This window comes from Dendrobium catenatum, unplaced genomic scaffold (assembly GCF_001605985.2).
Source record: "Dendrobium catenatum unplaced genomic scaffold, ASM160598v2 fragScaff_scaffold_260, whole genome shotgun sequence".
Lineage (NCBI taxonomy): Eukaryota > Viridiplantae > Streptophyta > Magnoliopsida > Asparagales > Orchidaceae > Dendrobium > Dendrobium catenatum.
In genome coordinates this window covers 162,768-189,806 of record NW_021318722.1, presented here as the reverse complement: position 1 = coordinate 189,806, position 27,039 = coordinate 162,768, and the positions used below count along the sequence as shown (strand labels likewise).

At 37.9% G+C, this 27,039-nt stretch overlaps 1 protein-coding gene across 2 annotated transcripts; it reads right to left on the bottom strand.

Annotated features, from left to right (window-relative positions):
- Positions 1–633: 633 nt before the first annotated feature.
- LOC110105664 (ARF guanine-nucleotide exchange factor GNOM) lies at positions 634–27,039 on the bottom strand. Of its 2 annotated transcripts, XR_003700189.1 has the most exons (4): positions 26,901–27,039; positions 25,946–26,803; positions 3,224–6,906; positions 634–1,167 (listed from the first exon to the last, which is right to left on the bottom strand). XR_003700189.1 is itself a non-coding variant. In XM_020835262.2 (3 exons), exons 1-3 carry the CDS (start codon positions 26,901–26,903, stop codon positions 3,337–3,339), a joined length of 4,431 nt encoding a protein of 1,476 aa, XP_020690921.1. In that variant the 5' UTR covers positions 26,904–27,039; the 3' UTR covers positions 3,010–3,336. The 2 variants fall into 2 exon arrangements, 1 of the variants encoding a protein (XP_020690921.1); XM_020835262.2 differs by lacking the exon at positions 634–1,167 and having other exon boundaries at positions 3,010–6,906.

The window sequence follows — 27,039 nt, the reverse complement described above, 5'->3', positions numbered from 1 at the left end:
ATTAAGAATCCATTCGGTATCATTTATTTTGTTTCTATTTTATTCTTAAACAATAATTATAATTTCTTTTGGTTATTTTTTTGCTGCTTTTTTTCACTATTTCCTTTAAAAAAGAAAATGGTGAAAATGTAAAAATTATTTTTTATTAACAGAATAATTAAATTATTGTTCTCATTACAATTTTCCAATCAATTTAATAAAAACCTACGCACAGCAGGAAGTATGCTATTCTTCTTGCAGCTTTCTCTTAGTCAGAATACTAGATGAGGATTATCAGGCTATGATGCAATGTTGCTGCTCAGTTAAAGCTGTCGTGTTGCATCCTAAATCTTTACTGATGAAGCAATTATTACAGACTGATGAGGATCGGTGGTCCATTTTATTTATTTTTTTGTGGGTGGGGGGCTAGTTCGACTTTAATTCATAATATTGAACATTCTTTTCTAATCAGTGTGCCTTAGAATTATTTTACCAGCTCAGAGGTTCACCCTTTTCATGAGCTGATAAAATTCACCGGCTAGTTCGATCTACATTATTAGCTAGATCTCAGCACTCCTAAATTTTATATAAAGCATACAGGGTAAGCATAGAGACCCAATATTACATGAATAAGCTTCAACATTTTTATTCATTACAAGCAATATAAATGGACAAGCTACATAAAATTCGTACAAAAGCACTCAGCATACGAGAACATCTACATGAAAACTTATTGCCTACGCATGCCCATGCAAGCACCTAATGACTTCGATGTCATATAACAACAGCTCTCGTCCCTTTCTACTACATTGGATAGAAGCCCTTTGTATAACTATATCGAATGAAGTTTTTATCTTTCAATCCTTTATCAGCAACGTAAATTGTAAAGTTTTGAATTAGCTGTAATTTTGATAAGTGTCTTGGTAGCTTCCAGTTAACAGCAACAAGAACGGGAAAACAGCAGGGACCAAAACAGACAACAAATGCAATGAGTTAATAACTATATTAGTGGATTTGAATGTTTCCTTTTCCCTGGCGGCATCACGTTTGTAATAGTTGCAACCACCAAACGCTCGAGCCTCTTTGTAGATGACAAGCCACATATTTCGCTTGCTTTTCCGGCTCTATTTTCGAATATATTCATATATTCGAAGAAAGTTTATATGGCTCTCTCCCAATCAAGATAATCTTCAATAGGTAAACTATCATAAAAAAAAAAAAAAATGAAATAACAATTTAACATGAAATTCACTCTAATTTCTAAGGTATTTATCTTGAAGACATCTGATTGAGTTACTAAGGAGATAATTCAACATGTCACAAATCATAATCTCCTTCCGACTCATATTTCGGCATCACATTTGCCATCGACAATTCCTCGAGTTGCCAACGTGGCTGATGGTGCTGCTTGTTGGAAAATTGGATTGATACCTTCACCCGTTTAGATAGCATATAACTATCTTCTCATTTCAACTGAGAAATAAATGAATTCAGATGAGAATTCGTCTCACTGTTTCACTGTCTGTATGCGCTGCCCACAATGCATTTAAGCACCAATCTCCATCAAGAGCTACTCGACAATTCCCTTCCGCAATCATGCTCAGATACCAATAATGACATGGTAGCTTCCAGTTAGCAGCAATAGGAATGGGAAGATAGCAAGGAACAAAACAGAGAACAAATGCTAATGAAAACTATATTGCCCATCTTTCTTCTCTTTCTCTTCAATATATGTATGCATATATGTATGTCAAGGTCCTTCACCACATTTGTCTAATACATCATAAAGTTGTAATATATAAAGATAACTGAAAAAGGACAAAGAGCTTAAAATAAAGGTGCGTAGTTGCGGTACGAACCTCTTCTTATAATGCATCGCATCAGAAATGATGCATGTTCCGAGTATGTTGGTAGAAATAAAATGGAAATTAAAATAAAATAATATGCAATTGTGAAGATGTAACGAGTGGTAGTGCATTTGGTTTGCAGCAGAAGATTCAAAAATGAGCTATTTAGTACATTTTCTCTTCGATGTAAATATTGCAAATGTTCTGAACATTGTTAAAGTTGAGTGTTGTTGGAAGTATGCTGTGGTTAACATTCTACATATGTCATATATTGAAACTGGTTTTTGGCAGTAATATAATTAACAACAATAAGAATTTATCCTACTATATAGAGTTGGCTATGTAAATCTTTTTTCTCAATTGTTTCCTATTGACAGTCAAATTCTCATTTAGAGCTAATTAAAAAAAAATGTCATTTTTAATACTTTCTAGCCAAATATTTTTAGATCTACCTCTATCTTTCTTAATATAGATCGGATCTAATATATCCACTCTCCTAACAAGGTCATCCGAAAGCTGACATTTTATGTGACCAAACCATCTACAACGACTTTCTAATCTTATTTGCCACTGGAGCTACCCCAACCTTTTCTCTCTCTCTCTCTCTCTCTCTCTCTCACACACACACACACACACACACACACACACACATATATATATATATATATATATCATTATATCTCTAAGTGTAAAGCCACTCTACCAAAGCATCCTCATCTCTGCAACACTAAATTTTATGATTCTCATTTAATGGCCAATATTAAGCTCCATAAAGTATTACAGGTCTCAACAACAACTTATAAATTTTCTCATAAATTTGAGGGATACATTTCTATCACACAACCGGCCTGATGCATTCCCCATTCAACAATCCAACTTAAATTCTACTAATAATATCCCCATCTGTTCACCATTGCTTTAAACAATGGACCCGAGATATCTAAAATGTACACTCTTTTTAATGACTTAAGCACCAAATATCACAATCTCACCATTAGATCTATTACTATTAAAATTACACTTCATGTATTTCATTTTAGATCTACTCAAACAAAAATTTTTAGACTCTAAAATTGACCTCCATAATTCAAGTATTTAATCAACTCCTCTACTTATATCAACAAGAAGAATATCATCAGAAAGAAGTATATACCAAGGATGGGTAGAAAGGAGCAGTAATAAATAATAATAATAATAATAATTTGTCTTTCTTTTTATCAAAATTGTAACTTAAATTGATCATGTGATAATACTGCAGGCAAAAGCAGTACGTAGATAAATAGAAAGGAGTACCTTAAAAACCTGACTGAGAGTTAATTGCTATTTAAGTACTATATAACTAATTTAAAAGGAACAATTCCCATTAAAAAGCATAGCAAAACAAGCAGCCAGCTTACCATCTAAAATTTACAATGCCACAGACAGTTAGCCAAAAATAATACCCGCATCAAAGCTCCCGACGATTAAGATTTGTAAATGATAAAGCAACCAAAGGAAAACCTCTTATCCTTCAACCTGACGGACTGCCTTCCTCTACAACCGCAGAATGACTTCCATCAGATTGTGTGTGATTACTGGAATCCAGTTCCAGTTCGCCAGTAAATACTTCTGATTGCAGAGATGGAGCAAAGTTATTTAGATGAAGCCATGTCAATTCCCACAAACTGTCACCACCTATTGTGCTCCTTTTTGCAAGAATCCCCTTTGATTTCATCACAAGCAATATATTCTTCAGCAATTCAGGGACCAACTCTTGGATCTTCTCGCTTCTTTTGCCTCTAACTTTAACCTTCATGTACTTCTCCATGCGACTAAGAACCCCCAGCCATAGTTTGCAGAAGCTGCTCAGTCCAGAAAGCTCCTGTAATAGATGCAAGAATGCCTTGGAGAGTAACTTCACGGCATGCATGAGTGTTCCCTCCATGTTTCGGTAATCCTTCTGTGATTGGCTCTGAGCGATTTCAATCAAGTCATCAAGCATCATAAATATAACAATATCAAAAGAATGCAACCAAGATGAAGGCAACAGGCAAATCCCATCAACTTCCAACAAACATTTCTGCAATGATGACATGGCATGATTTCTTACTTCTTCTCTCTGATCCAGTGTCAGCTTTTTCAGGGCTTGAACAAGCTTGAGCCACATGTCCCGAATTCCTTCAGACAATTTCTCAGATTCCTCCCCTGCATCTTTAATCTCTTGAGACCAACGAATAAGACAGGTGATGGACTCAGCCATGAGATCCAGTGCACGTGTTGATCGATCAGTGAGTCCAACACGAGATTCTGCAAACTGGCGTAATGCTTCAATGCAAAGAAGATAGTTGGCTGGTGATAGGTAAGACCCTTCAGACATAATAAACACTAGTGCTTCAAAACCAATCTCTGAAGCTTCAGTATGACGAGCAGTGATGGACAGTAGGGAAGTGATTGTCTTCCAACCCATATGGGATTTAATGTGAGTAGCATTTGCTTTCACCAAACGTGAGACTTCCTGTGTGATGTTCTCGCAGTAAGCATCAGCTACACGAGCATCAAGCTTTAAGACTAACTGCAGTGACCTTAGAAGCTCATCAGCCAGGCTCTCTTTATATGGAAGTAGCCGCTGACAAATTCTGAGTATACCAAATACTGCCTTCTCCACAAGAGCACTAGGCATCACAGTAGACTGGACTATGTTGGCTATGTGGTCGTACACAGCCTGCCAGAGAAGAAAAATTCTATCTCTATTATTCAATGTGATGGCAATGAGCAGCTCCAGGCAGAAAACAGCCGTATCCTCATCATCAGGTGAACTGGTGACCTTCTGAGGCCTACCAGCTGCCCAGATAAGGGCTCTGGCAAGATGCAACAGTGAATCAGCATGAAGGAACTTGCTCTCCGTGAATATGCTATCTATGTGGCACTTCTGAATTGTCTGAAGGGTTCTCTGATGAGCTGCCAGTTGCTGCTCAGTTGGTTGTGTCCTTGGTTCCTCTGTGTCGAGAGATAGTAACTGACTAAACCTTCCCATCAGCCCAGAAGACCTGCGAGGGGTACCCATTGATGGAATATGAGATGCAGAGAGAGAGTTAACAGCAGGTTTCCCATAAGCTGCATCTGCAAGCAGCTCTGTATCATCAGCTGCATCACTAGCTACACGTGCAGGAAGAAGGCCAAGCTTGTGCAGTCTTAAGATACAATCAAGGATGTTTCTCCAACCAGTGCGTATATGATCACCATAAGTGTTTGCAATGATAAAAACCGTCTCAGTTGCCAGTCTAGCTTTGGTGTCATCACCAAATGCTGTAACTGGTTCCTCAGCCATCGATGTGTTCAGTAGGGTTGTGAACTTGCATAGTGATACAACAAGATCATCTAAAACATCTTCAAGATGATGGTATGCAGATATTTTAGCCAAAGCCAAGAAGCCATCCACACAGGTCAGAAAAACATCTTCATGTTCTGCATAATCAAATACCACGGAAATAGCAGCTATTGTAGGGCCTGACATTATGGCAAACATATCGTGATCAAGGTATGGCTGCGAATCACAAACAATATAAGGAGAAGTTTTTCTGGACTTCCTCAGCAGATCAATCCAACGGCTTGGGGACATTTCCAGAAATCCGATACCTGGATCAGGAGTGGTCCTTATTTCATTCTTGCATATAGAATGGTAAAGCTCTGACAAGTACTCCCTGGGAAGATCATTCCCACCATTAATGTGACGATTGTTCCGAATGAAGTCCTCTTCTGTCATCTTCTTCTTTACCTGTACGTTGTGCTGATCTGTATTGAGCATTATGAGCGAGTATGATAATAACAGGGCGGCATCCTTATTAGCTAAAATATGAGGTGACTGTTCGTAATATCTCTCAGAGAAAGCTTCAAGCACCCTTTGTATCTTTTGTGACTCACCAGGTAAGCGGAAAGTCTCCAGAAAGAGCCTTAAAGCTGTATCCAGATTCATATCCTGGAAATCGAAGGTACCAGCAAATTCATGAAGAACCTGTACGCAGAAGTCATCGTGGTTTCCTAGGAAATCCCCAACAAGGTTTTTATCCAATCCAGCAGTGTATCTGAAAAAGCATGCCACACTCTGAGGGTCCAGCTTCTCTGGCAAAAGATGGTTTCCCTGCAGAAACTCGAGACCCTTCTTTGGATCTCTATTGAAGTGATCAGCCCCAATCATTAACCTTCTCTTGATGTACTTTTTGCAACGAACAAATTTTAGCCATTGCTCAGGATCAGAATAGTTTTCACACTTCACTGTCCAGAATGGAGTATACTCATCTAGCTCCAGTAGAGCTTGCCGTGACCTAGGTGGTGCATTGCTAATTCTATCAGCCATCCGCTGAATTACAGCAATAAGGCCTTCCAAAGAAAGAATATGCATTGTAGATAACGGGCAATTGACAGGGAAGGCACTCCTTGAGAGAAGATTAGCAAGGTCTTCAAAAACATTGCTGCAAGTTATGTCACAGTCCAAGTTGGCATACATTTCTGCCATGAAAGTCTTCTGCCTGCAGAAGTCCACAAGAGCTTCCATAGCCACTTCTTGCTGGTGGAAACTAGCCCCATACTTACCCTGTGCTAGCCTCAAGATAACACATGAGAAGAATGCTTCAATCTGAAGTTTAAGCTGTATGCGCAAGTGACAATAAAGGTTAAGAACAATACTGCACACAGTGGACAGGATTAGTGGACTCATTGACAGGGAAAACTGCATTAGATTCCTGAAAAGCTCATCCTGTATCAAAGCAAGTAGCTTAGGATGCCTGCTTATTGAAGACCCCCCCAATTCAATAGCTGAGTTGATCATCCTAAGAGCAAAAAGAGGAACATCTTCATCCAGAGCCATTGGGTTTGTCCTGGGACTTATCCCAATCTGTTCAACAATGTTCAATAGAGAACACAAGAAGTGGAATATCTCCACCATGCAAGGTATACCATATGACTCGACCATTATCTTCATGCCGTTTGGCATTTCCAACCTCACAGTGCTATCATCTACTGGGATTGTCAAGGACCCATAATTCCCATTACCATTCTCCATTTGACTCATTCCAAAGGCCTGGTTCTTGTCAATCCCAGCCATCTGCACAAGGACACTCAATTTTCTTATCAACCACAACTAATTATCAAGAATGGCAGGTATTGTAACACCATCTAATTGCATAAAATCTGAATTATCAAAATTATTCTTCTCCCTATCATTTGAAAGTTTAATTTCTTTCTTTTTGGAGCATTCTACAACCAAAAAGAAATTTATTGAAGCAATCATATGACTCACTAAATTTTTTAAGCTTACACAATGGGTTCGCTGGACCACAATGCATCACGATTATCCTTGTCCAATGCATAAAGGCGTACCGAACAAAAGAAGTACTAAAAAAAATGAAAACTAATTCTCTGACCCTGTGTGGCCAAGGTTGTCATTGCCCTCATCTTGATTTACTGAGAGCTTGTTTTAATGCAGCTGTTGCAACATAAGAAATAGGATTAGGGTTACTCCTCTTTCTTATATAATGCAATACCTATTCCTTCTTCATTGCCAGACAGTCACGCCTTTTCTTTGGCAAAGAAATAGCCAAAACCTAATTCAATCACCAAGAGTGAAAAGAACAAAAAATGAAAAATATCAACGCATAAAATACACCAAGAATTTCAAATACGTTCACCCAATCAATGAATACATGCAATTGCATATTTCACTATGGATTGATTGCAGAGTTTTACAAATCTAAGTCCATCTAAAATAATATCATCTCGTCTTTATTTTAAAAAAAAATTATAATAAAAAATGCAATACAATTTCCCAAAATACCCATAAGGAAAGAGTAAAAGCTCAAAATAGTTCACCTATTATTCATAAATATCCAATTTAGTCTTAAAGTTTCACATTACCCCATTTTAGTCCTCGACTATCAGAAATTGAGTCAATTTAATCTCAGAGCCTAAAATAAGAGTTAAAATTAACTTCAAAGTTAAATATGAATATTTTACCCATCACAAGTGGATATGAGATTATATTTCTTACATTGCATTATTTTCTGTCTCTGGGTGTCGAATCTCATGGTGATCGCTTGCACTAGCACGCGGCAGTCTCTGTCTCTGATCGTGAGAAGCAAATTGCTCGCCGTCTCCTCAGGCTACCGCTCGCGGTCGCTTGTCCTCTCACTCACACCGTGTCACTCGCAACATCTAGCATCTCACTTGCAGCGCATCTGTGACATCTTGCTCGAATAGTTGGTCGTCACGCTTGTGGTCCCTGTATGGTCCAGCACGTCGCCTTTCTGGCAGCTGCAAGTCTTCCCCTCACATCATTCGATCGCTAGTTCCGTCTCCATAAAATTATAACAGGAAAGCGAGGGATTAGGTAAAGAAGTATTTTACTAAAATACCCCAAAGAAACCGAATGCTTTTGGTCTTCTTCCATCAATTTGAATGAGAAATTTAACATAGGGACTAAATAGGATCATTTCTAATAGTCGAGAGACTAAAATGGGACAATGCAAAACTTTGGGACTAAATTGGACATTTATTAATAATCGGTGAGCTATTTAAGCTTTTACACCAGAAGGAAATAACCCACAAATATTAGAAACTTTTGAGAGGCTCAACCCCCATCCAATCTCCATAGCAACCTTATCATGAAAGACAACTAGCAACGAAATTTATGTGTCACGTTTTCTTTATAGGCCAAAAAAATAGGCTCCACAATATAAGATTCCCCCCGTCTCATCATCATAAGTTTTCCTCACCATTGCATGCGTCTTCTCGCAAATTCATTAATAGCAATGTGTTCCATTGAGATCTCTCATTCCTATCACCGTAATTTTGTTCTAAACACCATTGTCGATTGTATCCCATCTTCATCTTATTCTAAGTTATCATTGTTCTTCTACCCACATTGTTATAGGCACCTTCTCTCGCTCATTAATTCTTTGTCCTTCGTTGAAAGCAACTTCCAGCTACAAAATCAGTGTCGGCCCTCTTCTCAAAGTTGAGACACTATTCTTCTTCCCGTCCATTGCAATATTTTTTGCAACTTCTTTATCATCTTTGTTTAGTTTAAGTCATTGAAATTGTTCTTGATACTCTTTGCTAGGTAATTGAAGAATAGATCTTCCACTAAATTAGAAAATTAGTTGTATGATGTTTATCATTGTATTATTTACCTAGACAGCTTAAATTACTTCAAAGATAATTTTGATAATAATTTAAACATGCCAATTTAAAAATTTTTATTTAGAATGTTTTGCCTAGGTCAAGGGTGAGCTAAATTCATGAGTTTTGAGGCTAAGCAAATCATCATGACTTATTTTGGCATAATCAATGGTATGGCAGTTGAATAAATCATATAGCTAATTTAATTTTTGTTATTTATGGATTTTGTGATGGTTCTCATATGGTGCTACCATGAATTCATTCAAGAGGAGCATTGAATTCAAGTACCATATTTCAAGAAAGGTAATTTGTTGAATGCCGCAGCTTGCTGCCCCCTTTCCCTCTTCCCGATATGGCATGACATTTCATGAACATCCCTAGATGGAAGGAAAGCTACGACAACAAATGGGCTCCTGCTGGCATTCAAGGAATGATGGCCCACGGATTGCTAAGGTGAGGGATATAGTCATTGCTTTCGGCAACAACTCTAAGATTGTTGATATTTTTATGTAGTAGGTTTCAATTAAAAAATTCTCGCATTATATAACTTTCTTTTATTATTAGGATATGTTAAGTCTTTCCTCACTATAAACCTCACATTAGGAGCCATATTTCAGCCAACAAGGTACATAAAGTATTCCACTTTTTCTGTCTCTCTATTTTGCTTCTACATCCTTCTTTCTTACATGGTATTAAAGCTTGGTTTTGTGTAAGCAATGGTTGGCAACTACAAAAGGGCCCTAACCAGTCTAAGAAAAAAGGAAAGATTGATTCCCCTCTATCTTATTAATTCATACCATCATTCAGAGCTTCCGTGGGGCACACATCGCTCCAAATCACTTTCTACAAATTAAATGAGAAGAAATTCTTCCATAATGTGGGCTCTGAAAATTCGGCCTCGGCCTCAGCCCGCTATGCTTTTTCTTCGGTGGAGTTTTAACGGATTAAGTTTCAGGGTAAATTTGGAAGGCAGATGGAATTGTAGATAAGACACTACCTAGAGATTTCGCCCTCATTTTACAAGGACTTTATGATCTGAGTTCTAGTTACCTATAGGCGCAAGCCCCTATAGTTAATTACCCCTCCCGATCACGAGAGAAAACTTTCGATTAAGACTTGTCTTCAATCAGATACGTAGAGAATACGTGTTATCTGGCATATAGTAGCAGCATAGACTTAAGAATTTGAATGGTTAATGTTTAAAATTGAAATTTCACCATCTTGCACTTAAAGCAGATGGTGAGGGAATGGATGATAGACCCGATCAAGATCACATGGTTTCGTCGTCCCGAGTCATCGTGGTCCCTAGTCTACTTAGTCAGAGGAGGCAGTCGACCCAACCAGACAAAAGGATCCTTTTCAGCAGCCATGGGTTGCTTCGTCCCAGGTGAATATTTATCTAAGGGGACAAATTTGAATCCAACTTAGCTAACAGAGGACTTTGTGCCCTATCGATCATATCCTATAGATTCATATCTCAAATATTTGATGCCTCGGTATTTAGTGGTCCCATTTATTGGCAAAACCACTCGGTTCAAAAGGCCCCGGGTCATAACCGTTTATCTTGTGGTGTCATTTGACGACAAAACCACCGACTAGAGGACACGTACCATGCACTTACTGGTAGGACATTGCTTGAGAATGAATCCTAGTTATATTTTCGACTAAGCATTAGCTTTATGTGAGCTGAAGTAAATTTCAATTCATTCACCCGGAAAATTATTGCGGAGGGTGCATAGGTTTTACTTTAAGTGTTTAATGGATGGATTTCAGTTTTAAATGTCTTTGGGATTTTGAGATTTTTTTATTTTTGTGAGTATTTGGGTGGAATTTGAAATATTTGAAATTAACCCCTCCGGTTGAGATTTACATTCAATACGGCCATCATTGGGGTGTTTGGGATCATTCTATTTGAAAATATTTGCATTTTATGGATGAACCATGGTTTAAAATTGCGCAATAAAAGGCGCGCCTTAGTGTAATATGGCCCCTTTAAGCCTCAAAACCCACGCAATAAGTTCAGGTTTTGAGGCGTACACCTCAAGTTTACTAAGGCACGCCTCAAGGCGCGCCTCGCCTCACAGTTTTGAGGCGCCGCCTCTAAAAAAAAAAAAAACTAACATAATATATTTTTGTTCAGTTTGGATCCCCCCAATTGCTGACATGGATTGCCTAGTGAAATGTCGACTTGGCTTCAACACTTAAACCCTAGCAAAGGTAAAATGGCAGAAATATTTCACAGTTCACGCGGCTTTTCAGTTTTCAACTTTCGGCATACGTTTCAAGTATTCACTCCGGAGCAATTTCAAGCATTCACTAAATTCCTTCTCAGATGTCGTCACCCTTAAAGAGAAAGGTAATTTGCTGGCATGTTTTCTATTCAAGTTCTGCGTATTTTATGCTTATGCTATGCGTATGTGTTTAGGGTTTTGAAGTTCTTCATATTTTATGCTTACGCTATGCGTATGCGTTCCTTCTCAAAACTTTTTAAATATTTGATGTCATCGTATTTTCTCTGTATTTAGGGTTTATGCTGAAATTTAAAACCTATCCTAACTAAATTTTATCAATTAAACCCTAACAAACTTTTAAAATAGAGTAATTTGTGTCAATGTTGCGCGTAGGATGTGCGTACGCTGTGTATAAATAATGAGTACTCTATGCGTATGTTATGCGTATGTTGTGCATACTCTATATGTATGTTGTGCGTACTCTATATGTATGTTGTGCTTTTTATGACTATCTTTTTTATTGATTTTATATGTTTTTAACCTTGATTTTTCAGATATATATTTGTCCTATTACCTATCGATGCTATGTTTCAACTTTTCGAACAATCTGTGATAATTTCTCCTGAAGTCATGGACAGATTAAACCGTTTAAAAATCATACAATTTTTGCAATTTCCTGGGTTTGAACAAAACGTCCCACTTACTTATGAGCTGGTCTCAAGGTGGAATATTTCAAAGCAATGTTTTATTCTAAAAAGTAAACATATTCCTTTCACTGCTGATGAAGTGGTCCTTCTTACTGGTCTGCCAAATAAAGGAGAAGAAATATCCTGACTTTTCTTAACAAATACATCAGTTACATCATTGAAAATTAAGGGGGGTATACTAGAGTTGAACGAGCAACTGCTGGAGTTTAACAAGCAAACTACCCCCCCCCCCGAGACTATGTTAAGAACGTTTATTATATATTTATGTTCAAATTTAATTTTTCAACTTAATAACTTTAAAAACCCTCGGTTGCTTCAAATAATAGCAAATAATGTAGCTGATTTTTTCTCAATAAACTGGGCGGGGTTGATTAGGGAAATTTTAGTTGGAGAGTTTAATAAAGCCTCCTCTAATATTTCAATTAAGAAGCCAGCAGGTTACGTCAACAGTTTTGTGCATCTGCTAATTGTGAGTGCTAAATTCATTCGAAATTTTATTTAATTTTTATAATTCATTTGCTAAAATTTTCTTTTATCTTATGCAGATTTGATTCTTGAAACATCTTCTATTCATGCTTCTATGTATGCTGACAAAAAGCCTCATTTTCTTTGATAGGCCGATGATATTGTATATACTACAGAGGCGGTCACTAATTTATTTGTTAATTTAAGAAAAAATCAAGTACATCTTGTATCAAATTTCAATTAATACATATATAAAGAATAAGATTTTGCTAACATACAAATTTTTTTTGCAGTTTTTTTAGGTCCTCCAAGGGGTTTTTCAGGCTGAAATTGATTGGTTAAAATCAAGAAATATCCATCAGACAGCCCTTCATCCCATCATTAAATATCCACCCATCAAATCCCACTAATCTCCCCATCATGCCCCACCTCCTCAGCAAGACCCCCACCAATCTCCTCATCAACCACACTTTAATTTTTCTACTGAAGCACTGGATTCTCTCCAAGAAAAAATAATCAAATCCTGCCAAAAAACCTGCACAAAACTCTTTCTTGAATTTGAAGGTAGGCTGAACATAAAGTTTGAAGATCTAGCAGAAAGAATAGAAGTTATTGAGGTCAAGCTTAATAATTACATTGATCAGGGTAAATTATTTCCTCAGAAACGATCTGTTAGCTACTTTTCATCTTCAAATAAGAAATAGAAATCAGATATCCCTCCCCCCAATAAATCAATTCAATCCCAAAATGTACAAATCCCATCCAAAAATGAGCTAATCCCCCAAAATGAGCCAATCTCAGCCGAAATACAACTAATTCTATACCTAAATCTAAATGAACAAATACTAGTTGATGACATTCAAATAATTCCTGATTAGGTGGATATATGAGGAAGTGATAAAACATATGTCTATCTAAAATGTAATTACTGTGACAAAGTTGTAAAGGGTGGTATGACTAGGATAAATGAACAACTTTCAGAGTCTCACAAGAATGTTGATCCATGCTCCAAAGTTCTTAATACTGTAAGGGAGGAGATAAAGTTATATATGAATAAGTCTACCACGTCAAAACATCTGGCACATAAGCAATTTGAGGACAAAGTTGATGTTGGCTCTTACTACGGGAGTGAGCGCAACGTTAGGGATTCATCTTCTTCGATGAAGCCCATTTCATCTAGGGGTGCTAGAGGGCATGTGGATCATTATATGGTTGACACATCAGAGGATAGACCTCCTACTACATAGAAGATGACCTAAAAAAATGTAAGGAATGCACGGAAAAGAGTGTGTAAGGATATAGGTAGATTCTTCTACGAAAATACAATTCCATTTAATGTTGCAGCATCACCTGCCTATTACAACATGATTCGTTTAGTTGGAACATTTGGAAGAGAGGGTTCAAACCTCCAACCATGTATACTTTGATAACATGGATTCTGAAGGAGTTGGAAAGCACTGATAAAAGCATTGAAGAAATTAAGAGGACTTGGACCCAAACAGGAGTAATAATTATGTCAGATGGTCGGTCTGATATCAAATATAGAAATCTGATCAACATCCTCATTAATAATCCTTATAGTACTGTATTTTTAAGGTCAATTGAAGCATCTGACCAGGTCAAAGATGCTGAGTTCATATTTGAATTATTAGATAGCATTGTTGATGAGGTTGAAGAATATTTGGTTGTACAAGTTGTGACAGATAATACAAGTACTTACAAGGCTGCAGGTTAAAAACTTATGGAGAACAAGAAACATCTGTACTGGACTTCATGTGCTGCACATTGCATAGATCTGATTCTTGAGAAACTTGGGGAGCTATCTCAACATAAAAATGCTCTTACTAAAGTAAAAAAATAACCAAGTTTATTTACAGCTACTCTTAGGTTCTAGCTCTTATGAGGAAATTTTTAAAGAACAAAATTCTAAGGCCAACAGCAACAAGATTTACCACCGCTTACTTGACCTTAGAGAGCATGCTGGATGCTAGACAACCTTTAGAGGTTATGTTCACATCTACACAGTGGTTGAGTTGTGCTTGGGCGAAGAAGGCTGAGGGAAAAGAGATTAGAAAGATTGTTTTAAATGATAGATTTTGGTAAAGTGACTTATATACCATTACAACCAGTAGACCTTTAGTTCATGTTTTAAGGATGGTGGATGCTGAGAAGAAGCTTACAATGAGTTTCATCTACAATATCATGGATGAAGCCAAAGAGATGATTGCCTCCAACTTAGGAGGCAATGAGGGAAGCTTTAGGGAAATTTAAAATATTATTGATGATAGGTGGGAGCTACAGCTTCACCAGCACTTGAATGCGGTTGGTTATTACCCAAACCCTCAATATCAATATGCAGAGAACAAGTCTACAAACCCTGAAATAAAGTTGGGATTGTATCATTGCATGGATCTGCTAATAAGTAATGCAACTGAAAGATCAAATGCTGACATGCAATTGGTACCTTTTAGGAACAAAGAAGGCTTTTTTGGATTACAACAAGCAAATGATACAATTGTCAAACGATCTCCATGTGATTTTATTTAATGTTAAAACATTTATTTAAAAGTTATTTTTTCACACTAATTAAACTCTCTTATATAAATATTAGTTGAGTGGTGGATTCAATTTGGTGATGGGACTCCAGAATTGCAGTATTTTACTGTGAAAGTTTTGGGCTTGACATGCTCTTCATCTGGCTGTGAAAGAAATTTGATACCTACAACCAAGTAAATACAAAAAGGAGAAATCGATTGTCGACATTGAGGATGAATTCATTGGTGTACATTATGTACAATAGGAGACTAAGAGATGGGAATTTGAAAAAAAAGGATTAATGGATGATGAAGATCTTTTGGTCTGCGAGGATGTGGCATCTAGTGTGAGTGGTTTATAAATGATGAAGTTGAAGTGATGACGTCTGAATTATAAAATGAAGATTTAAATGTTGATTTCTTTGATGGTCTTAAAGCATCTACATCCACCACAACTTAAGAACAAATCAAAAAAGGTATATAAATAATATAGCTTTTTTAGACTTTTATTAATGTATTACACTATTATTCATTATGATATTATTAAAAAATATTTAGGGAAGAGGAAGATAATTGAGAAATGAGGAAGGAGCTGATTGGGAGACATTGGACTTTATAAGAGAGGAAGGGGAGAGAGCAGTTCATCATAATGATGATTCAAATAAAGACCCCCTTAGTGATGACAGTGCTGATGACTTAAGAGTTCTTATATGATATGTCATTGCTATTTATCTTGTGCATTTTTATGTTTTATATAATATTTACTCATTAGTATATACAAAATTTATCATTTTATGTTTACACAATTTTTTGATTTTGAGGCTTACGCCTCAAAATGCCTTGAGGCTTATGCCTCGCCTCACGAACGAAAAATGCCTCAATACCCGATTACGCAATTTTAAACATTGGGATGAACCTTGGCAACTCTGTCAAGCTGTCAACAGAGGATCGGGTTTCGTAGGATTTATGTCTTTATTAGTGAATTCTCATTATTATAGGCCTTGAAGACCTAATATGAATGTATTAAGACAAATATATCAATCGCCACCACCGTATATTTATTTGATTATTTGAACCCTGATGCTCCTATTGATCTGCATAGAAGGATCAGATTCGAACTTGAATTCACTTATTGACCCACGCAATATCCCTAGACGTCACGTCACGTGTATGCTTATAACACATTCGTCGGGGTCGAATGATTATACATGCTCTTCTGTGTACCTATGTGCATACATATTACGTGTATGTGTGGGGTATTTTAAACATATTTGTAAACATCTTCTGTCCGCTTGCATGGATGTTGCGGATCCGGTGGCGTGGCGTAGTAGCTTCTGAATTGAGTTGTTCGCTGCTTTATATAGGTAGACTATCATGCACTATTTGTTACTTTCTATAGGTCGATTGATGTGCACTAACGAATCTCTTGCTTTTACATAATCTCGTAGAAACTTGCATTCGCTGCATTCTTTATACATTTCATTGTGATTTTGGTCCTTATAATACATCCACTACTGCCGCAAGTAGGTGTTTTCATTGCATAATGGAATTGACTACAGGATATTGCATTTACTGAATTTTTTTTTGCATCTACCCATATGTGGCATGTTGTACATACATTTGTATTCGTAGAGAGATTGTATGTATTGCAGATCTTCTATTCTTGCTTATAAAAGACTGATATATTTGACTAATGTTGAGTGGTCATCAACTGTATGGATGATTTAGCATCCAATGCACATTATCGTCATCACCCATAAGTGGACTATTATATGAGCGAGAACTCTCCTAGTCTCCTATATTTGCTTGTGGTTAGCATGGTGAACTTGTATCATTGATCTTTGTTGCAATCAACTATATATTTCTTTGGTTTTCATTTGTTTGTTTGCATATGAATGTTGATTGTGAGAGTATCCATATAAAAATTGTCTTATGATCATCATGGTTTGAATATAAGTCACAGTATTTATTGCATGAGATTCATATATGATATGTTTGTAGACAACATTAGCATTATCGTCAATTATATATTTATACTTCATGGATGAGTTAGTTTCAACCTCACAAATCGATCATCATGACTAAAAAATTCCCATCTAATGAAACCAGATCTTTCACCATTTTCTTATTGCTTGCTAATTGAATTCTACTTGCAAACTCCCTGCCTTCAAAGAAGGTTCAATGCATATGACAAGTTTGATCTATCTTTCATTTGCACTTTGATTGAAGTAGTCACATCTCAGCCTTCATTAGAGATTATTCTAGTTCGTACCTTTGTTGATCGTTCATCAAGTTCAAATCAAGTTTGTGCTCCAAACTTCTCTCCAATTTGTAAATTTATGCTATTATCATTTGGTTCGAATTCCTTGTTATTTTATTCAAACTTGGCATTTTAATTGAAATGACAATTCCACTGTTATCATTCAAGACGAATTCTTTATGCTCATTTGAGCTTTTCTATGTCATTTTCAAGTTTGAGTTCATTGTTCAGTTATCTAAACTCGAATCCCCTGTGGTCTCTACAAGTTCAAGTTCTAAATTTACAAGTCCTTGTCATCAAGTTTTTGTCCTTTGCAGTTTGTTCAAGTATGCTGAGTCCTTGCAAGCTCAAGTTCCACTTGATGTTGTACAGTTTGAGTTCAATGACCACAAGTGCATACTTCAAGTCTAAGTTCATTTTCAAGTCCAAAGTTATGTCCACTTAATATACAAATCAAATTCAACTTGAATTCAGGTTCATCCGTATTTGGTTCAATTTTGACTTCAAGTCTTTGTGATTCATTCAAGTTCAGATTCATTTAAATTTGAATTCATTTAGGTTAATTGCATCAAGTTCACAAGTCCACTGTTCATTTGAGTTCAAATCAAGTTCAAGTACGGCCTTATGTTCACCCGAAATTTCAACAACCTCCCAAAGTCTCCCCCGTTTAAGGGAAACTACGTGAAGCTGGACCTTCCCACTACGCTACGAAAAGTGCGTATGGTAAGTGTCCTCAGACATTATGGCCATAAAATCTTTGTCCCCCACCACTTTAAGAAAAGCGTGTATGGGTCTTCAAATGTACTTGTTGCAAAAGAAAAATAATTGTTTCCCTGCAGGTACAGAGTCGCGTACGGGTACTTAAAGTTGTCCCAGCCACGCTCAGAAAAGCATGCAGCGAACCTACCTGCTTCGTCGCATGTGTCGCACAAGGTTTCTTCCTACCATGTTAAGAAAAGCGTGTATAGGTGGTTGACCGGCTCGTCATACACATCGAGGATAGGATTTTGGGTTCAAGGGCCACTCACCTACCTCATTGTATGTGTCGCACCGGGTTTCCTTCTACCACGCTAAGAAAAACATTTATAGGTGGTTGACCGGCACATCACGCACACTGAGGTAAGAGAGACAGATTTGTTTCTTTCTTTTTTAAAACATTAATTATAATTATTTATTAATTATAATTATCATTAATTAATTATTCTTATTTATAATTAATTATAATTATTATAATTAATTATATTTAACTATAATTAATTAGAACTAATTAATATTAATTAACTTTTATTAATTAATAATAATTGATTATAATTAATAAAAAAGTTATAATTAATTAAGATTAATTTTAATTAAGTTAATTATAATTAATTAACATTAATTATAATCATTTAATTATAATTAGTTATAATAACTATAATTAATTAAAATTAATTAGAATTAATTTTAATTAAAACTAACTAATCCCTCTCTCCCTCTACCCTCTCTGGTTCAGCAGAGTTGTGGGATTTGACCGAAGAGGCGGGCGAACAGGAGAAAGTTACCTTCATAGCAAGCAGCTCCTGTCGTCGTTTCCAATCGGACAAGAAGGAACATCTTCGAAGGAGCAAAGTCGAACGGCGATGAAGAAGGCGGAGAAGTCCACAGCAAGCTAGCTCCCAGTCGTTGTTTCCGATCTAAATGTTGTAACTTCTGATCCTTCGCAAACGAGCGAGCTCCCGTTGCTGTTTACGATCAAGATGTCGAACTTCCGATTCGACGGGAAGGGAAGTCGTAGAAAGGGCGAAGTTCAACAACCACGAAGGAGGCGGAGAGGTGATCAGAAGGAAGAAAGTTGCCTTCACTGCACACGAGCTCTCGCTCTGGCTCCTGATCAAAATGTCGCGACTTCCGATCTCACATGAAAGTGACGTCGTCGAGGGAGCAAAGCCGAACAGTGACAACAGATGCCAAAGTAGCGTGCAAGAGGAAGAAGTCCTTGGGCTTCGATTCCTCGCCCTTTTAACGACAGGGTGGCGACGTGCAAAGGTCATGGGAGAAATGACAGGGCGTGCGAAGTATGGCGAGACACCTACGATGACCAGGGTGTAAAGGACGACAATTTATATGAATGAAAACACACTTATAGCTTGCAAAATAGATGCATAAAATGTATGGACAGCAAACAAAAAGGTGCTAAATGAAAAGAATGCAATGTAGGAACAACTAGCAAAGCTTAACGATAGTAAAAGAACTCTACGATGGATCATAGTACATGCACTAAGAGCAAACCATGCTCTGATACCAGATGATGCAGGACTACAATGCTTTTAAATGAATGCCATAAGAACTTGCACAATTTTGATAAGAACAAATAACAATTAAGACAATTAGCCGCTAAACGATAAAAGAAAACATAAGAGAGGTAGCCATGCCAAGTACTTGAAACATCAAAATAATTTAGATTTTCAACAACATGCAAATTAAGTAGTATTCAATAAAAATCCCTAATCTAACATTGAAATAGCAACATAGAAAGGAAAATCAAATCCTACGTTTACTAAGCGGAGGCAGAGAGCGAAGCACGAGACCTTGTTTTTAAATCATCACCTACAAGGTTAGTGGATTAGGAAAATAAATGAACATGGGAAGAAGTTCACCTTTGTTGTTTTACGGAGACAAATTGCCACTGGACGTTGGCAAGTTGTTCGTCGACAGCCTCCGAACGTGTGAAAATGATGCGGTCCACGTATTCCTCAATGGAGTTATCAACTTCCGGGTTGAAGTCGAAGAAAGCGGATTGGAGGATGTTGACGTTTCCTTACTCGTCGTAAGCGAATCCGTAGTCAATTTCTGGATCGGCCATTCATTGGTTTCGAAAGGTTGATGCATGGACAAAGATCATTGTTGCTTCCCTTGAAGACTCTACTAGAGAGAAAGAAGTTTCTCTCAATAGTTGAAGTGGAGGAGGAAGAGGTGGCTGGCCAAGTGTGGGAACAAGGGAGACGAAGTTTGGTTCAGATTTTGTGGGGAGAAGATGGAGGGAAAGTCAAGCAATTGTTTCCCAATTAATCCTTTTACTTTGGGATTCGAAAGGTTGATGTGTGGACAAAGATCATTGTTGCTTCCCTTGAAGACTCTACTAGAGAGAAAAAAGTTTCTCTCAATAGTTGAAGTGGAGGAGGAAGAGGTGGCCGGCCAAGTGTGGGAGCAAGGGAGACGAAGTTTGGTTCAGATTTTGTGGGGAGAAGATGGAGGGAAAGTCAAGCAATTGATTTCCAATTAATACTTTTACTTTGGGAAAGGATTAGGGTGTAATTAGGAAGGAGTGGGGCAGCTAAGAAAGAGGGAGATGAGGTTTGAATTATTTCCAAGAGGAGAATGAGGCTTAAGGAAATAATTCCATGGGGAGCCCATGATGGGGCCGGCGGCTTCAATGGGATGGGAGGAAATTGTGGACAATGTTTAAAATTGCGTATTCGGGTATTGAGACGTTTTTCATTTGTGAGGCGAGGCGTAAGCCTCGAAATCAAAAGATTGCGTTAACATAAAATGATAAATTTTTTATATACTAATGAGTGAATAATATAAAACATAAAAAAATATAAGATATGAAGTAAAATAAAAATATCTCAATAATAAGACAACATGAAATATAGTTCAACTCAAAATTCTATCTTTCCTAAATCCCAGTATTCTTTTCATTAACATATAATTCCAATTTCCAAAAATAAATAACAATGACATATCACATAATAACTCATAAGTCATCAGCACTGTCATCACTAAGGGGTTTCTTCATTTGAATCATCATTATGGTGAACTGCTCTCTCCCCTTCCTCCTCTCCTATAGAGTCCAATGTCGGACATTTACTTCAAGATTTATGTAAGTGTTAATATATATATAGCGTGAGGCGTAAGCCTCATGCTAGTGAGGCGAGGCGGGCCTCAACCAAGTTGAGGAGCAAGCCTCATAAAAAAACTCAAGGCGTAAGCATCGAGGCGCTTTTTACTAGAATTGCGCAAAGGCGGGCCTCGAGGCGAGCCTCATATTGCGCAATTTTAAACCATGATTGTGGAGAAAGATTTGGGTTTCTTATTTTGGATTTAGGAATTAGAAAAGATTTAATTAAATCCCATCTAATTTGAAATTCAAATAGGACTTAATTTAGAAACTTTACTAAAATAGACTCTCTTAGTTAGGAAAGAAATTTCAAATTCAAACTATTTTGAAATTAGGCTTTCCTAAATTAAGAGTTAACACATGGAAGGTATTCAAGGAGGGATTTGAATTGTGGAGGGAAAGGAAGGGGGAGGTAGGGCCGGCGGCTAGGTTAGGGCTTGTGGGGATTTCGGTGGGGTGAATGTGGGGAGAAAGGTGGCTTGTGTGGAGTGGGAAGAGGTAGTGGGGTGTAGTGGTTGAGGTGGTGGTGGTGGGATGAACCAATGGATAGAAAGGTGGTGAAGGGTTGCGGCTTGGAAGGGGAGCGGTCGCATGAGCCGGCAGGTTGGGGTGGAGAACGGGAGGAAGAAAAGATACGACAAATTAGCCGCGAGCCTGGACTCTTCCAAGGCTGGCGGGTGATACGATTCCCTCTGCAAGGGGCTTCACTCCAATCTCTCTCAAGTTCTCACAAGAACTCAAACACAGGGAAAAGTTTTTTATCATTCATTCATTAAGCATGAAAAGAGAACAAAAGGGCTATATATAACCTCATACAAATGTCTCAAAAAAATAAAAGACGGCAATGCCCTTTGGGCATACACATGACCTCTCTTAAGTAGGGAGTAAAAGCGGAAAATAACAAAAGCAAATACAAACATAAAATAATAAAAGATAAATACATAATACAACTAAAAAAACATCGACTCGATCGTGGCCGTAGATCAACGACCACGTTTCTGATAGACTTTACAATCTCTGATGTCCCCATTAATTTCTTCATTTAAACACTTATGTTTGATATTGGTTTAGTTTTGCAAAGGTATTTCCTCGTTTAAACACTTATGTTTGATATTGGTTTAGTTTTGCATAGATAGCTGATCCTCTTATTTTCATTAGTTTGATGTTTTAGTTTAATAAATGAAAGCTAATATTTCCTTTGTCGAAATAAGATTTTATTTTCTATATCTTATTATTACAAATTTCTTTTAAATACAAAACTATTACACTTGACCTTAACTCTAGAGTTTAGTTTTTCAAGTAAAAGATAAGTTCCTTATCATATCACATTTTGTTGGCGTGTTCCACCATCTAGACTCAAAGTGTGACAAAAGGCTTGCTAAGGCATATTAAGCTAGAAAATAACCACACAATAGCGAAACACAGAATCATGATTATAAACTTGGGCCTTGGGAGGTGTAGCTCATTCGTACTTTTGTTTGGTAGCGGGTTTAAGCAGTATTTACCGTAAATCCTGCCCAACGTAAATTTTGGATTAACCAATTTTCATGGTAAATATGGGACTTACAAAATCCCATCATTTGCTGGATTTAACAAGATTTAGAATTTTTGAGGATGAGCTCCCACATTGTGAAAGAATGAATGATCTTTACCTTCACGTGAGTTACCATCGTGACTTTCGATACCATAGGAATAACGTTGTTGAAGGAGGCAAACACGCTTCCGTTAGGGACTCTTTAAAACTCTACTTCACACGAAGCAAGTGACGTCGAAGAATTGGAGAAGAGGAAAAGCACACGCTAAACATGTCTAAGGCTATTTTAGACCGGTCCATTATTAGATTGGTCCGGCCGGTCCGACGAGACCAGTTTGCGAACAGAGGCGGAAATCTTCCGCCTCCTGTACGCACCGTCGCACTGACCACGTCCAAGCGAAGCAATTTAGAAAGGTTTTTTGAGGGATTTGGGTGGGAAATTTGAATGTAGGGACTATTTAGATATTTCCTTTTGATTTTTATGCATTAAATACTTTGTTTTCCAAGAGTTAGGGCATCTTGAATTTGGCTGAAATTTGAGATCTCTTAGATTTAGGTTTCCTTTGGGCTCTAGCGGTGTTTAGAGAATCGGGAGAGATCAATCCTCCTCTCGAATTGAGGATCACTTGTATTTTGTTTGCTTTTCTTCCATTAGTTGATTTTTCTCAATAAAGTGGGCTATTTTTGTTTGATTTTTCCTCTACTTGTTGTGTATTCTCGCTGATTTTATTAAGATCGTTAGGTTTCACTTGAGATCTTCAAGTGTTTCCTATCAAATTGGTATCAGAGCACGTCGATCGAAGGGGAACCAATGGCCGGAAGGAAAGTGGAAGTTTTGGAGGGAGAACTTGGGCAATCCAAAGCAAATTTTGAGGAGAATATTACTGATTTTCAAAATCAAATTGCATTCATCAATGAAAGGATGGAGAAAAAGTTCGTCGTGATGGAAGACATGTTGAGAAAATTGCTTGAAACCAAAATCAAACCGGTGACATCGGAAGCAAAGGAAACAACTGGCAATCATAGAACCACATTCTAGGAAAGAGATGAGCATTAGCTATGCAAGAAGGGGTGCTGATTTTGAAAGAAAAAGAGGGGATTTTGAAGAAGGGTTTGGGTATGAAGATCATGACAATTGGGGAGCACCTCCTCTTCGAGGAATGGACGATTATGGAAGATTTAGGGGAAACGGGGGTGACCCGAGGGTGAGAAAGATGAAAATGTCAATCTTTGTGGGGGGGGATGCGTACGGGTAGATCTACAAAGTAGAAAGATATTTCATCGTCAATGGGTTGACAGAGGATGAGAGACTGACAGCGGCGGACCTATATTTGGAAGAGAAGGCTTTGTCTTGGTATCAGTGGAGGGACATGCGACGGCCCATATGGAATTGGCGAGAGTTCAAGGATTGTTTGATAGAACATTTCCGAACTGGCAGGAGAGGGGACTTCTACGAGCAGTTCTTTGCCTTGACACAGAAGGGTTCAATGACGAAGTGTTGGGAGAGATTTGAGTACCTTGCTAGCTGATTGGACCACCTGCCTGAGACAGTGCTAGAAGGAAATTTCATGAAGGGACTGACACCAGAGATCCGGGCAACAATTAGAGTACTGAGGCCTCGTGACTTGGGAGAGGCTATGGAACTAGCTCAATTGGTGGAGGATCAAAGGCACCTGGAGAGAGAAATTGTAGGCAGTAGCTCAGGAGGTCCAAGCAGGAGGACCACCACCCTTCTTGCACCCAACAAGCCGACACTGGGTACTCCTCGGGAGATTTCAAAGGAGAAGACGGTGGGAGTAAGAATGGGGACAACTTCAAGAAGCTCACAGAAACAGAATTACATGAGAAGAGGGAGAAGGGGATCTGCTTCAAATGTGACGAGAGGTATACGCCCAGCCACAGGTGTAAGGACCGAACTCTTCAGATTCTTACCGTTTGTGATGAAGAAGGAATGAGGAGGGTGTCGTCTTTCCACCTTGGGGACAAGGTGGATCTTTGGAAGGGGAGTATTGTTAGACCAGTCCGGTCAATTATTGGACCGATCCAGCCGGTCCAACGGACCGGTTTGCAAACGGAGACGGAAATCTTATGCTTCTCGTAAGCACCGTCACACCGACCACGCCCAAGCGGAGCAATTTAGGAAGATTTTTTGAGGGATTTGGGAGGGAAATTTGAATGTAGGGATTGTTTAGAGATTTCCTTTTTATTTGTATGCATTAAATACTTTGTTTTCCTAGGATTAAGGCATCTTGAATTTAGCTGAAATTTGAGATCTCTTAGATTTAGGTTTCCTTTGGGCTCTAGCGACGTCTAGAGAATCGGGAGAGATCGATCATCCTCTCGAATTGAGGATCACTTGTATTTTGTTTGCTTTTCTTCTATTAGTTGATTTTTCTCAATAAAGTGGGCTGTTTTTCTTTGATTTTTCCTCTACTTGTTGTGTATTCTCGTTGATTTTATTAAGATCGTTACGTTTCACTTGAGATCTTCAAGTGTTTCTTATCATGATACAAGAGAAGCATCGACATAGAATAAAGAAGAGAAATTATACAAATAGCAGGCAATGGAGCAGAAGAATATTGCCTACCCTCTCCCAACTCCATTATACTTCAGATTTTCTTATTTTTGTCCTTTTTTTCTCTCTTTATGGGCTACAACAACAGTGTGGGAGAGATAACTACCCCATTGGACAAAAAGAAAATTAATATAATTATAATTATATATAATAATTTTTTAGGTCTTCCTCTATCTTAGAGCTTATAATTGATATTTAAGCCTTTGTTTAAAACTTAAATATTAAATAATAAATTTTTTTATTTTATTATCTTACTATTTTATTAATTAGTAATTAATAAAATATGATTTAATTAATCTAATTAGAATAGATAAAAAATAAATTAAAATTAGTAATATTCAATCATATAAATTAGATATAAATAAATTAATCTTATAATTATCATTAATTATAAATATTAACAAGTAAAATGATATTATTAAAATATTATTTGAGTAAGCAAAGAAGTAGCCAAACAGTTCATCAAGCATTAATCGAATTCAACCTCTATCATGCCAAACAATTTTCAGGATTTAACTATCTTAGGATTTACTGAATTTGGATTTACTAAATCCTCTTTGAGTTAAATCCTACTTGCAGCCAAACAGCCCAAACAGATCCTACCATTGAGCGGCAAGCAAAACAAGCTTAAACCTTAACTGTAGACAAAGCACTAGAATAAACCTACAACTACATCTATAAAGACAATCATAATTTATAACCCACATATAGCAATATTTCAAGCTCATAAATGGTACTTTGTTAATTGAACTTAACACCATAAGAATAAACAATCTTGTACCTCAACTAGTGATGAAAGTTTGCCATTGCTTTTGCTAACATCAGGCAATCGCACGAAGATACAACGGACTAGCTCATGCATTGTATTGCGGGATATCCTCTGTAGAAGCTCTCCCTTGGTTCCCGCCTGATGAACAACCCGAAAACAAGTATTAACAATGGTGCACACATGCTCGTTACTGAGAACCATCGATGCCCGGCTCTTCATGCAAGCCAGAAGCACCTGAAGAATCTTCATCAGTACCGCCTCCTCTGATGCCGGGTCGGTCACCTCAAACCTGCAGCTTGTAACCGCGTTCACAACAGCGTGCATAGCGTCTTCGACGTGGGCAGTCCCGGCGTCAAACACCTCAAGGGCTAGAATTGTGTGGACAGAAGATAGGGCAACACCGGTGATGGGCGCGCCAGTTTCGTCGGAGCGGATGACGTCGAGGAAAGGGCGGAGATACAGAGTGGGATCGATGGAGCTCCATCTGCTGGTATCCCAGGAGAAGAGCTGGCGGCGCAGAGATTTGAGAGATTGAATCAGGGAGTGGTCAAGGTATTCGTCGGCGGTAGAGGCGTAGCGGCCGCTCCACCGGACGTTTCGGCGCATGACAGCGAGGACGGCACTAACCTTCGAGTTGATCATACAGGCCAAAGCGTGACCGGATGAGGAGCAGCAAGAATTATCCGGCGGGGGGTTGGGAGATTGGTCGGTGTCAATGTCGGCGAGGGATTCCTCATCGATGGGATTTATGCCAGGATTCTGGAGACGGAGGCGGCCCATTGCAGTGGATTGGGAAATCCTTTGAATGGGTGATTTGAGATTTGGGAGGATCGGATCTCTGGATGAAAGAAGACAGATCTCAGGGAAAACCTATAAAAAGCGGGTTTTTTTTTTTAAATACGAGGAAATGGTACAAATGGAGATGAGAAAAGCTAATAGATGATAAGGGAGAGGAGAGGCGCGCCACCATTAGAGATCTGAGGGCTGAGCTATAGAGTCCCGGATTTCCATTTTCGATCCCTTTCCCTCTCCATCCAAGTCTCAGATCTTTTTTCTTCAGAATTTAGCCCTCCTTTTTTACTTTCTTTTTTTTTCTTTTTTTTTTT

Coding starts and splice junctions, on each gene's coding strand:
- LOC110105664 (XM_020835262.2), bottom strand. Junction 6,907..25,945: donor AACTTTCATCACTAGTTGAG/GTACAAGATTGT, acceptor GTCCTTGTGCAG/ATGGCTGGGATTGACAAGAA.